Source organism: Salvelinus fontinalis, chromosome 7, assembly GCF_029448725.1.
Source record: "Salvelinus fontinalis isolate EN_2023a chromosome 7, ASM2944872v1, whole genome shotgun sequence".
NCBI lineage: Eukaryota > Metazoa > Chordata > Actinopteri > Salmoniformes > Salmonidae > Salvelinus > Salvelinus fontinalis.
Window position 1 is genome coordinate 25,313,434 of NC_074671.1, and position 13,765 is coordinate 25,327,198.

Consider the following 13,765-nt stretch of genomic DNA (forward strand, 5'->3'; position numbering starts at 1 on the left):
TAACAAGTGTGAGACCCTGAACAGGATATTTAAATTGTAGGTTCAGACAACCACACAAGCTCCCAGGCTGCTATTGAAAAGACTAAGGATATATTCTCAGCTTGTCACACTGTGCCCAGGAGCTGAGATCTCTGACTTCATGTCTGTCCCTAAAAAGAGAAGAGTTCTCCTGAATGTACCGCTGAATGTATCTCCACTCATTCACACAGACTGAGATCTATATTTTGCAGTCGACTACATACACTTACAGCTGTGTCTTGTTTTGTAGTGTGCTGTAGTGTCTGTGGTGAGTCTCTACTCCCTATAAGGCATTGGGGGAGGACGAAGTGTCTTCTTACCTGTGAAGAAGCTCTTGACCCGGAGGTAGCTGACACTGAGACGCAGCACAGACAGTTTATCCAGCTTGGAGATGATGTCTGGGGAAAAGGGCAGCATGCTGGCCAGCCGGTCCAGCTCCGCGTTCAGGCGGTCCCGGTGCCTCTTTGACGGGTTGGACTTCTCACTCACCGTGGCCGGTTTCCTGGTGAAAACACAACAGGAATATTTTAGTGTCTTTTATTGTGACGGGTTGTTAGCGGTTTGATTCTATGTTACCGGAGAGATGTACTATGCTTCTGGGTACAGTATGGCCAAGAGTTATGGTTGTAGCAACAGAATATAAACAGGGAATCATTTTGTAAATCATTAAAAGATACTCATATTCTTTGAAGAGATTTATTAGAGTCATCTTTATGACTCAGTCAAACACATTGATATAGTGAAACATGCAATATGTGAGGTCAATATACATTCATGTTTCATTCAGCAATTGCATACAAACACACACACACACACACACACACACACACACACACACACACACGCACACACACACAGGGGGTAACAGCATTGCCAGTGTCAGATAATCAATAATAACTCTAAGGGCTTGAACACACGTTTGCCTGCCAGGAGTGCTAGCGAACCGAATGCAAACCGATTTGACATATATAATCATGCGAAAATGACGTCAGTTAGACGTCAACAGCACTCTGAACGATCGGTAGACGAATGGGAGATCCACATTCAGTGCGATGTGTGCGACCCTTAAGAGAACCTCTACAGACACAGATGGGTTTATAGCCTCAAGCACCACCCATGCCTGTCCAGTGACTCAAATCACCACCCCAAACCATCTAGGTGGTGCCCGTCTCAGATCTCCACTGCGTGGGTGCAACAGGTTCCCTTACAACTACCGCTGACCCCTGGCTGAAAACTCTATCTCCTCCCTGCATCGGTCCTGGTCAACGGGAAGAGAAGGTAGAGGTACTGTCAGCTGAACTCCCTCTTGGTTCAAAAGAGACTTGGTTCAATGTACAACTGCAACAAGCTGCAATAAGATTGTGACTTTGAGAATGTTGTTGTGGATACTCACAAAGCTATTACAGCTGGTTGCCTTACAATTGTACGTTGAATCAACAGTGCTGCATCCTTAGGAGTCTGATTTCTGTCAGCTAGCTACCCCCTGACTCTCTTGCAAGCAAACCCAGTGCTTCAATTAAACCAGTCACGCCACTGTTGTTTACTAGTCCAAATGGGAGGTTATTTCACATTTGTGTCAACCGTCATACTGTTAAAGCAATGTAGATCATTGATTGAGATTCATTTAAAATTGAATTACATTTATGCATATAGTGTTCTCAAATTTGACATAAATTGTAGCTCACTGAAACCTTTTGTTGCTGTTTAACATTTGAACTGTTAAGTGCTACAGTAGCTGACGGCTAGCTTGGTTAGCCTATACGGCCTTTTTCTATGGCTAACATTTGAAACCCTCAGGTTTCCTACAAGTCATTTTAACTATGCATCACCTTTGAAAAGTCTGGAACCACAAGCAACCACAATAATCTGCAAACGACTCCTGCCTGCTGTCACTAAAAAACAGCAAATGGCACTGATATTACAAATTGTATGCCCATAAGAATAAGAACCTGAATATCAAAAGTAACCTTTACATAAAAATGAATTAATCCAAATTGATTATATCTATTACTTATAATTCAACCCAAAGCCATGTGAATATTCGATATGTAATAGCATCAATATGACATCAGCAAATCTATAACATTTTAAATTCCTCCAAACTTTTGCAAATCTTACTAATTTTGTTTTAAAAAACGTCCGGTGTTTGGTTGGTAGTATAACAGTAGCTAATGTATCTGCATGCTACTTAAATACGACAATGTCACACAAATAATAAACTACATTTTACTATTCGGCTGCCATGTAGGCTATCACAACAGCAAAAAAAAGTAGGAGAAGAAAAACACATAAAATCCATAAAACAACTTTCAACATGCGTCAAATATTAGAATATTATGGAGAACACTTGTGATTCTTAACTGTTTTTGAACGGGCTTCCTTCTTTTCCTGCCCGCATACATGCAGTCTCCCGGTGGTATCATGGTCTTGCGCTCCGTTAAGGTAACAGGTGCGCTACAGAGAAGATGGAGAAAACTTTTCAGCGTCCCATATGACATAGGCTACAAAAAGTTGAATGAACAGCCGAATGAACTCCATAAAGTGCATTATGTTAAAGCAGAACATATAAGTCTAGTGGTGCTATCAAGATCGAGTAATCAGAAAGAAAGGTCATAAGAATAAAGAGGAAAAATGCATAACTATATCCTCAACAGTTATAAAGACCGTCAATATTTCGTTTACACTGGTGAAACGTAAGTATGATGAAAGGCGCAAATTTATAGACAAATCAAATCTATGCTGCCAACTCTCACTAAAATTATTCGCATCAAATACATCAATTATGTAGCATAATAAAACGTTGAATGTCATGTAAAAAAAGGCTACTTGGAACAAAAAAATAAAAAACATAAAATTAAAACACTTACCAAGAAGGTCTGTCAATATTACTTAATTCCAGTATAATGTTAGATAGGTCATTCAAATTGAATGGGTATATTATAGACGGGACGTCTTACGTGAACAAAAATAATTCCTCGAGAAAATACAGCAAACGTCTACCAGAGCTCTGAACTGATGTTTTCAAAGCTCGAGGCAGATGTGGTTGATGCTTTATACCGAATTGAGTCGCCTTCACTTCCTCGCGTTTCAGGTGGCGGATTCCTCTGAATGACATGTCGAGCTCTTCGCACGCAACTGCCTCACAAACAGACTGCGCGCGCACACACATTTACACACACACACACACACAGAGAGAGAGAGAGAGAGACATTATGAGCAGCACAGGGGGAGGGATCTCACGCGAAGCACCACACTACAAATCTCTATGTAGCAGGGAGATTTTTACTGTCGAGCGCTGTCCGAAATGGAAAGGATATTTGGAGCAAGCATGTAGGACAAATATATTGCCACTGAAATATCCTTGGACACTTACCTGGAATCGTTTTGGATTCGCAAAACCACCAACAGTCAACTATTGCTGGATATACTATCTCCTCAACTTGGTTTGAATGGTGCGTTTGGCATTTATTCTAGGTTGTTTCATTCGAAGGATACGCCAGGAGTTTTATTAATGTTGTACAGTAATGTCTTATTTTGTTTACTAGCCCATAAATAAGTGCGTGCTGTGTTGTATTATGATGGTTTTAAAATGATCAAATAGCTTGAACCGGGGCTAGGCTATAGGCCCTATACAAAGACGCAGCGAACGTAGAACACATCCAACCAGTCGAGTTCAGTTAGCATTAGGTCGCTGCCAGATGCTAAGAGACTTTATATAGTCTATACGTACATTTTGATTAAATGTATTGCCCCTTTGTGTACACAGGTTAATCTTTATGTAAGGCTATATACTGTACAAAGAGACCGGTTGGAGGGAGCAGTGAGAGACTAATTCAATTGATGTGATTGTCATATTGGATCTGTATAGGTTTTTTGAATCTGTAAAAAGTAAAAAAGTATATTATTATGTAATTGCTATTTTATATTCACTGATGAGAACTTGACGTTCACCTCATTTGTCATTAATTTACTGTTATGTAACTGACTGAAAACGGTGGCCTTTGATGTGATTAAAATATCTGAAACCAATTTTAATTAGCTCCCATGTTTCTTGTTCTTTACTTATTTTTATCAACACACAAATGTTGTAAATGTTATGCAAAGGGTGTAAATAATACTTTACTCTCTCTCTCTGTCTCTCTCTCTCTGTCTCTCTAGCTCACAACACACATGCCATTAATGAATGAAGCAACTGCAAAGTAGATGAACACAAACATCTGTAAAGCAGATTTCAGAATAAAGCTTTATCCTCAAAAGGTTATCACACTGACTTATAAAACATGGAATCTGACTTCCCAGAAAAAGGAAAAATCCTATGTAGAAAATTCACTTAGGAAGGCTTGCATGTGGAATAAAAAAAGAGAAAGGAAACACACAGAGTGGATGAATGAATGAAGGACTCATCTTGTGAGCGTTCTACCACCATGTGTCTGTGTGATTTAAGTTAAGAGAGAGAGAGAGAGAAAGTGAACTCAAAGAGGAAGCTTGTAGGATACTGTACAAACCATTTAAACAATTCCAGCTCACCTACTCTCCAGACAATGGCTTGCTTGACTGTAGTTCACATGCCTGCATATTATATCACCCTGTGGGGTGAGAGTGGGAACCATCTTCATGAAATAAAGATCTGCAACAGTAAGGACTTGGAGTGCAATGCTTGTCTTCTGTGACTTAAATCATGATAGACATTGGCTTCAGGGTGGTTTCCAGATGTCGACAGGGCCGGCTCCAGGCATACATTATTATTTATTTTTTTTATTAAAAAAAATATATATATTTTTTACTCAGTCGAGGTCTCAACTTACTGTTCAGAATTAAAATAGTAGAATACACAAGGTGCAAGTTCCCGAAATGTGGTTATGTCAGCCATGTCCGCTAACAATTTTTAGATTGGTAAATTAGTCTAGCCAGTTATCTAAACTTGTAGTAGTCATGGCTAAATAAACGCAGGACACATGCCCAGGGGAGGAGGCCCCTATCGATTTTGGTAGTCACTGTCAACCAAATAATCAAATCAAATCAAATGTATTTTATATAGCCCTTCGTACATCAGCTAATATCTTGAAGTGCTGTACAGAAACCCAGCCTAAAACCCCAAACAGCAAGCAATGCAGGTGTTGAAGCACGGTGGCTAGGAAAAACTCCCTGGAAAGGCCAAAACCTAGGAAGAAACCTAGAGAGGAACCAGGCTACGAGGGGTGGCCAGTCCTCTTCTGGCTGTGCCGGGTGGAGATTATAACAGAACATGGCCAAGATGTTCAAATGTTCATAAATGACCAGCATAGTCAAATAATAATAATCCCAGAAGTTATTGAGGGTGTAGCAAGTCAGCACCTCAGGAGTAAATATCATTAACATTGCATTAGTCATGGCAAAATGTGTAGAATGGCAGGAAATGTGTTATAAAATTGCTAAATGTTCCCTCCGCCTCATGGCAAAATGTGTAGAACTGCAGAAAAATTGCTTTAATCTGCAACATTTTCTCTACACCCCATGGCAAAATGTGTAGAATTGCAGGAAATTAACTTTAAAACCAAAATGTCTGGGGGGGGGGGGGATCTAGCTTAGAGCATGTAGACCTTGCTGTCGCGGGACAGTTTTCCACTGTAGATTGCACTATATAAGGTGCAGTGTCTGGACCTCTAAACAAACTACACTTCACTCCCCGAAAGGTTGTTTGCTGATAAGTCTGCCTTAAAGTACACTCTTGGCCCTCTGGCCCTGCTTGTGGTGGCTGCTTGGGCCGAGGAAGAGGAGCTCTCTGCCGCCGATGCTGCTGGAGAAGGCCAACAAGGACGTTGTCAGTACCCACAGCGAGCACATGGTGGTGGATGACATCGCCTACGACAACGACGCTGACCCCTGCACATCTCGTGGCTGCATGTGGCCCAAGTCCAGCGACAGCAAGGTCTACATGCCCTACACCATCACCAACGGGTACTCCTCCCGAGAGAGGTCCATCATCAAGCGTGGTCTGCAGTCTTTCGCCGGCTTCTCCTGCATCAACTTCATCAAGCGCAACAACCACAGAGACTTCCTGTCCATCCCTCAAAGGGTGCCAATCCTACGTTGATTGTCACGCCAACACCCAGACGTGTCTCTGGCACGTTCCGGGCTGTCTACCATGGCACCACCAAGGACGAGCTGCTTGCACGCCCTGGGCTTCAACCACGAGCAGACCCACAACGACGTGACAACCACATTCCCGTCCTCCTGGAAAATGTCCAGTCTGGCATGGTGCACAACTTCAGGAAGATTGCCACTCTGAACCAGGGAACCGGCTACGACTACATTTTCATCATGTAGTAGCACAAGTACGCCTTCTCCAAGAACACGCAAACCATGGCGCCCATCCCCAACCAGAATGGGGAGATCGGCAAGGTATACCAGATGAGCCAGAGAGACAACAGGCTATAGTGTTAAACAGACACCATCAGCCGGGTGATGACCTTGAGAAGTCAGGACGAACCCAAGAGGAAGATCCACATTGAGGTTGTGACAGTGACTCTGTGTTGAAATAAACACAGGGTGATGTTCAGTCAACCGGTATTTAAATAAATGAAATACAAAAAAATAACAAATAATTTAAAGTGTGAATTTTCAGTCTTTGAAGAACAGAATATAAATCAAAAGAGACAAAAAAGTGGCCACTGACCAGTAGGATGCAAATAAACTTGAGTGAACTAATCACAAAAATAAATATATTCTTTAAATATTTAATACGTACAGTAGGAGAAGATTTGCATATCATTACACCAATTTGCATACTAAAAACAGAATGGCTCAATTGATAGCACATGTTTAGTGATGCTCAGATGGCCCATCTACTGTGTTTTAGCCTGATAACCTTATAACCTACAGTATCTGTCAGTCAATGGGTGATAAGTCAATGTTGTGGCAGGTGGAGCCAAAGGGCCTCCCAACACAATCAGTCGCTGCTATAGCAGGCTTTAGAATCAATGTACAGTAAATCCCATTGCATCCTTAGCCATAGTCCCTTTGAGATTAGTTTGGGCTCAAGCATTAGTAAGCTCGAGTCGTTGTAGCAGAAGCATGCCTTTTGCACACAACCTGGACAGTGCTCAGTGTATGGTTCTATACATGACATTAACCCATCTCATACTGCTGCCCCATTTTAAGCCAGCTGTCATCTGTTTTGAATGGTGAAGGGCTTCATTGATTAAGCCCTCATTTTGCATTGCCATTTGATTTCAAGCTGAATGTTGTGACAAAACATTCAGTTCTAATAAACACGAATGAACATTAACTGTCTCATCAATTGCAATGCATTGCAACTGCCATTCCTAGTGACCCACACAAGGGACTTCGGAAATTAACACTCATATTCAAAAACCCTTAACAACCCTGGCATATCACATCCGTGTATGTTTCTAACACACTTTGTCCTGAGATTGTGCTGTAAAAGTGTCATTATGTTTCACTATTGTTTGATGTAATATATTCATTTTTTTTGCCAGTACTGTCTCCCCCCCCCCCCCCCCCTCCACCAATCCAAACAGAGTGTGAGTCAGAGCACAGTGCATTGTGGGTTTTGATCTGAAAGTTGAAGTGTTCACACGATGGCACCCATTGGACAATGACAGTTGTGTAATCCTGTTTTGGAGGGGGTGAAGATCATGTAAGCAGACCAGTGCATGCTGTGACGTGATACACACACACACACACACACACACACACACACACACACACACACACACACACACACACACAGGGTAAACCGTTATGACAACTTTCATAACCCATGTGCAGTAGGGTGATTTCAGGATTTCAGGAAAATCCCTTAGCATAATCCTTTTGTGCATTGCAAAACATGTATTTATTTGAAATACATGTTTGGGACGGAAAAACGCTTTCAGTGTAATCTGCCCTATAGGACTCACATAAGTGAATGCAGCAGCCATGGGTTTGACATCTATCACTGTCCAGTGTAACTGACTGATTGAATATATTAGATCATTAAAAGTAGTAGGCTGCTCCAATCGCGGGCAGCAGCTAGGTAGACATTCTCTGCAGAACGAGTAAGTCAACATAGCACTATTGTGATGGTTACAGGGCCTCTATTTGTTATGCTATGTTGACTTACTCATTTGGGGAGCAATTATAAAGCACAGCAACATAACCTGAGAAATATGCGGCAAGCATAGAGGCATTTCTTACATTTTCTTAAATGAAAAGTTGACTGCAGCAAGCCAGAAGGCATTGGTGACATTCGCTAAATTTCCATCCAAGTGGCGACAGATTTTCATGTAAATATTCTAAAATCTGCATTAAAATAATATGCAAGTGTACCCACCAGAGACGTGTTTCCATCAAACGGATTTGTTGCAGATACAAGTCTGTGCCGTGCGTGATGACGTGGCGCACAGAAAAATTTATTTTGTGGTAAAATTAATGCACTGAAAAAAATATACAAGTTAAATCAGTTTCCATCACATTTGCAACTCTACTGATGGGTTTGGTACGCGCGCTCTCTAGCCAACAGCTCGCAGATATAGTGCGGGTATAGTCTACATTATGATATTATTATGGACAAAAGAGTGAAATCATTTGTATTTGTTAAACGGCAGCCAAGAATCAATCATCATGTCACCAGAATAAGACCCTCAATATTTTTTGAAAGGCGAATCAAGCTCATCACCGTACACTTTCCCCACCCGGTGGTTCATTATCATTACATTATTATTAATATGTCATCTGTTGCCTAATAAACTGCATGATTTCCAGAGTCATAGTGGGAGGACCACATAATATATCATCGCGTGACTCCAAGCTTAATTCGATATGATGGTTATTACGGTATATCAATATTTGCGAAAAAAAGTGTTTCCACCGCCATTTCTTTCATAAGAAATTTTTAAGACACAAAAATATCCCAACTTGTTTAGCGTACTTTGTTTTTGTCAACATTTGATACGTTTACCAACAATTTGCTGTTTCCATCAGGCCTGTCGTGACATTCTTTTATCCAAAACGTACTCGCATAAAAAAAAATGGATGGAAACCTGATTACTGTCTTCAAAGAACGTGTTACTAACATATTGTCCACCAAAATCGACCTCTTAACCTTTGAACACAAATGTCTAACTTCTGTAAAAATCCACATTTCCAGAAAACCATAACTTGCTAGCCAGTCATCCACTGGTCAGCGGCAGACCTGAAAATGTTTAACTGGAGCTGAAAGGTCAGCGAGAGGCTGACCACTTCCTCTTCCCTTCATCTCTTTAATCTATTCAGTCACACAACTCAGTAAAGAGGGCTGTACGCAAACTCACATCAACCAGCACTCTGTAGGAAACAGTTGAAAGAGAATGTACATTATCTTGTATCTTTAGTCTATATTGCCTCTGTTCTATTTCTCAACCTTTTTAGTTCCATTCTGAGTATTTGACCTCATGTCAAAATTAGTAGTGCACCCATGACTTAGAACAAGACAATGATCAAGACTAGAGATTCACAACCAAGGACAATGGACAGCAAAGCAACAAAGAATGACTTGTGACATCTCACAAAGTATTCACAGCCTCAATGATATCCTTTGAAAGACTGAAAGCAAACAAAATACCCACAGTACATTTATAAACTGATATTTTATTCTACAGGCTTCTGATTGACCAAATGTGCCAGGAGCAACATAGTGGAAGTAAATCTCTAGATACAAGGTTAATGGGTTCAGTAAGAAACCTCCGGAGGGCATACACAATGTAGAGTCTATAGACCAAGACTTTTCACTTCGAATTGACATAGAATAAATACCATTGGAATGACTAAAGAATAACTGACGAAATACGAAGACAATACGTATTATTTGTATGGTTACCTTTACATAGTTGTCAACATTTTGTACTGTAGGTTTGCACACTTCTCTTTCATCTCTGCTTGTGTTGCAAGCCGGGTGCAGGGTTTTGAATGGATCTAAGCTACCCTACCAAAGACCTGGCGCTGACGTGTTTTGTCTCACACGTTATCATCAAACAGACCACTACATGCTGTGAAGTGGTACACACACACACACAAACACACACACACACACGCTACAGGCTTTAAATATTTTGCTGTACGGCCACTCTCACTTACACACACACACGCACGCACGCACGCACACACACACACACACACACACACACACACACACACACACACACACACACACACACACACACACACACACACACACACACACACACACACACACACACACACACACACACGCTATAGGCTTTAAAGCTTTTGCTTCAGGTGCCGTATGGTTTTAACTACATTGTCTAGTCCTGTTAGTGGCAGCCAGGCGTGATAATAGAGAGGATCTGTTATTCACAAGGTGTCTGTTTTGACACAGCACCGGGCCAACATGCTAGGCAGTGCTCTGAGTACCTGGCACAAAGAGTACCTGGAACCTTTCAACACATTACTGTATACTACTGCTTTGAGATTCCAATTTGCTCTGCATGTCAGCACCCTAACCTCTTTTAATATGTTGCATCCCTAAAATCACAAAACACCATAACAGTGTGTGTTTGTGTGTGCTGTATTTTTTTCTGTCTGTCCTGTAAGGTGAAATAATGACTTCAATAAAGAACACACCTCTATTAAATGTGATAATTGTCCATGTGTGTGTGTTTCAAGCTCCAAGTGGCAGTTTACATTAGGTCATAACTCAGAAAGAAGAACCTAGGCTCCTGGGTCCTGACCCAGACAGACACCCAGTTTCCCTCCATCAGCACATTTTGCACTGACACACAAGACGACTTCCCCTAGTGGGTGACATCTTGGATCAAGTCGGAGGGGTCCTCCCGGTAGTGAAGTTGTAAATCTGGCAAATGAAAAACAAATGTGAGTGAACCATTAGAAAACAAACAAACTCAAACAGGGATGGAAGCAATTAAAGGAAGATCCATCCGGTGATGATGGTTTCTGTTTCTAATCGGCTCTGTTCAAAGCTAGATTTGGAGCAGTGGTTATATGTCTTAATAAACTGGTTTATCAATTTTATATCTGATATACACCTGAAACCCCCTCTGGGTTCACTATTACCAGCAGAAGATCTGTCTCAACCCCAAGGAACTTAAGCTAAAACGTAAATGTTAGAATTAAACGGTTGGTGTATACTATATCATACTATATTACACAGAAATAACAACTGTCTCTTAAAAAGTAATGAACTACATAGCAAGAAAATACACTTTGAGGAGTGACTCATTACATTTGTATCCCATATGTCAGGAAGCCCATATGTCAGGAAGAAGCTAACTCATTCCAAATGTTTCTGGGCTGTCAATGGGGTCTTACCTCGCAAGATGATTTTGTATCCTAACACACCAGACGCTGAATGCTCAGAAGGAAACATTTTCGACACTAAATCATTGTTTTCAATCATCACAACAGGCCATAATAGTATCCGTGTCGTCTGAGAGAAACCATCATAAACAATGAGACATAAGTGAAAACATACCAGTAATCAGTATTAGGATAACACTTTATAACAACTTTCATAAAAAAATAATTAATAGGCCTATTTCATAAATATTTTATTATTTGTACATATTTATAAACATTTATGAGCATGTATAAGGGTCATTCCACAAAATGAGTGCCTTTTGTGTCCCTTTTATATTTTAAGTAGAAATTGTGCATCCATATATACTTTTCTAAGCCTGTTAAATTAAATGAAGTGCTCTTTAATATAGAGCACATGGAGAATGCAATAAAAAATGAATATGAATAAAGGCTTGCTAAAGTGCCATAATTCAGCATTTTGGCATGTCCCTCCGTCAACACTGTGTCACTTCTAGGAAAATTTCAACCCCTCTTAATCAAAAAAATGTATCCATATCTCACCATCATTGTAAAGCCCTAGCTATTTTGTTGCTTTGACAAAATCATCTCTGAAGATTCTTATTTATTTCATGTGATTAGGGTTTCATGTACGTCTGTTCCTCATTTTAAGGTGAACCCTATTACGTGAACTGCACTCTTGTTTTAATGCGGTGAATCTTAGTGGAACAACCGATAAGCATTATAAGCGTTGCAATTTATAAGCGTTTATAATATAAAACATGTATAAAAATGTTGCTAAAATTGCATTTTTATGAACGTTGTTATAAAATGTAACATTATTTCCATATGGAATCTCTCATATGGCAATGACAAAAAAAATATGTTGGAGGGGTCAGGCAGTGACTAAAGCTGTATGTAAGGTAACACTTTACCAAACTTCAACAACTGCAAAGACTATGTTATATCCTGACTACTATGAATGAAACTCGAACCTTAAGTCGGGTAGAAAAGGTGACTTATGAAACACGTTAAAACTCTCACACATACAGTCGGATTATTCAAATGCCCTTGAAAAACATTAACAGTAGCAACAGTGACTGAAAACATGGCTCCGAATCAAGCTGCTTTAGATGCAGAAAATTGCTTACACATCTTATACAGCGATTGGAGCCCAAAATGGACAAACCTCAGAGGATACATTTCCACAAACTGTGTGTCAGAGATTGGGGTATCCACAGCAGTGGTCTCTGCACCTTTCCAAAACCCACCATCACGCCCATGCCCATGCTATGCATACTGGCTGCATACACTGGAGAGAATCCAAACCTCTGTTTAGTCAATGAACCACACATACTGTAGGACAAAAGGCATATGATGCCAAGAAAGCATGGCCATAGGCTTAAAGCAATGATTGGCACAGCTAGTGTGACCGTCCTGTCCATAATCCATTGCTATTGTCCTCTAACTAAGTCAGCATGAAGTTCAAATGAAGCCCCATGTTTTCATCGCCGTGCTTTACCCCATTTCACATGTTGAAATGTTTTCAATTTCCTACCAGACCACCTTTTCATCAGAATTGCATCAACTATTTTTCTCTTCATCAACAACTTGCACATGATTTAAGGTGGTGTTTAGCAATTTTTCCAGCTAATAAAGTAATAACAAGTGAAAGACCCTCGGGAATAATAATGCCTTAGTTGATATTGGAACACTAGTCATTTTAATAATGTTTACATACTGCTTTACTCATTTCATATGTATATACTGTATTCTATTCTACTGTATTTTAGTCAATGCCACTCCGACATTGCCCGTCCTAATATTTATATATTTCTTAAGCCCATGATTTTACTTTTAGATTTGTGTGTTTAGTTGTGAATTGTTAGATATTACTGCACTGTTGGAGCTAGGATCACAAGCATTTCGCTACACCCGCAATAACATCTGCTAAATATGTGTATGCGACCAATAACACATTTGATTTGATTTGATTTGAAAGACAAAATTAGGTTTAATTGATTAAAGTACTCCATCTAGTGGGCATTAATGGCCACGCAGTGCAAAGATTAAGTAGGTTTTATCAGTCAATATCTTCAATAAATTCTTCAACCTGAATTCACCCAATTATGCTTGACTATGAATTAAAGCTACTTGTGCATTTAATTTACATACATATACTTGTAACTTTACAGATAGGCGTTGGCCTACGTCACCAAAGACAGGATGTGATCTCATGAGAAATGTCTGAGCACTTTCATCCCACTCTCTTTAAAAGTCAGACATTAGGAAATATTGGCTTAAATAACTGATATATCACAAGGATATACTACTTCATCATTGTTAGCACGCTAACAGTCCAAACAGGTAACATCATCGAGCCAACTTGTTAAGGGGCTTAACTTCAGGTTTGACATATATACTGTCTTTAAGTTATATATCTCTAACTTGGAGT

General features: G+C 40.1%; 1 protein-coding gene and 1 pseudogene across 1 annotated transcript in view; one reads left to right on the plus strand and one right to left on the minus strand.

Moving 5' to 3' along the window:
- LOC129859270 (uncharacterized) overlaps positions 1 to 3,162 on the minus strand; it is a 69,753-nt gene extending 66,591 nt beyond the window's left edge. Inside the window, exons 1-3 of the mRNA XM_055928826.1 lie at positions 2,886 to 3,162; positions 2,380 to 2,472; positions 339 to 520 (exon numbers count right to left, since the gene is read on the minus strand). Of these exons, the coding sequence (XP_055784801.1) occupies positions 339 to 520; positions 2,380 to 2,441 (244 nt within the window). The 5' untranslated portion in view covers positions 2,442 to 2,472; positions 2,886 to 3,162. The remainder of the gene's footprint in view (positions 1 to 338; positions 521 to 2,379; positions 2,473 to 2,885) is intronic.
- Positions 3,163 to 3,322: 160 nt separating this feature from the next.
- On the plus strand, positions 3,323 to 6,435 carry LOC129860051 (low choriolytic enzyme-like; annotated as a pseudogene).
- Positions 6,436 to 13,765: the final 7,330 nt, after the last annotated feature.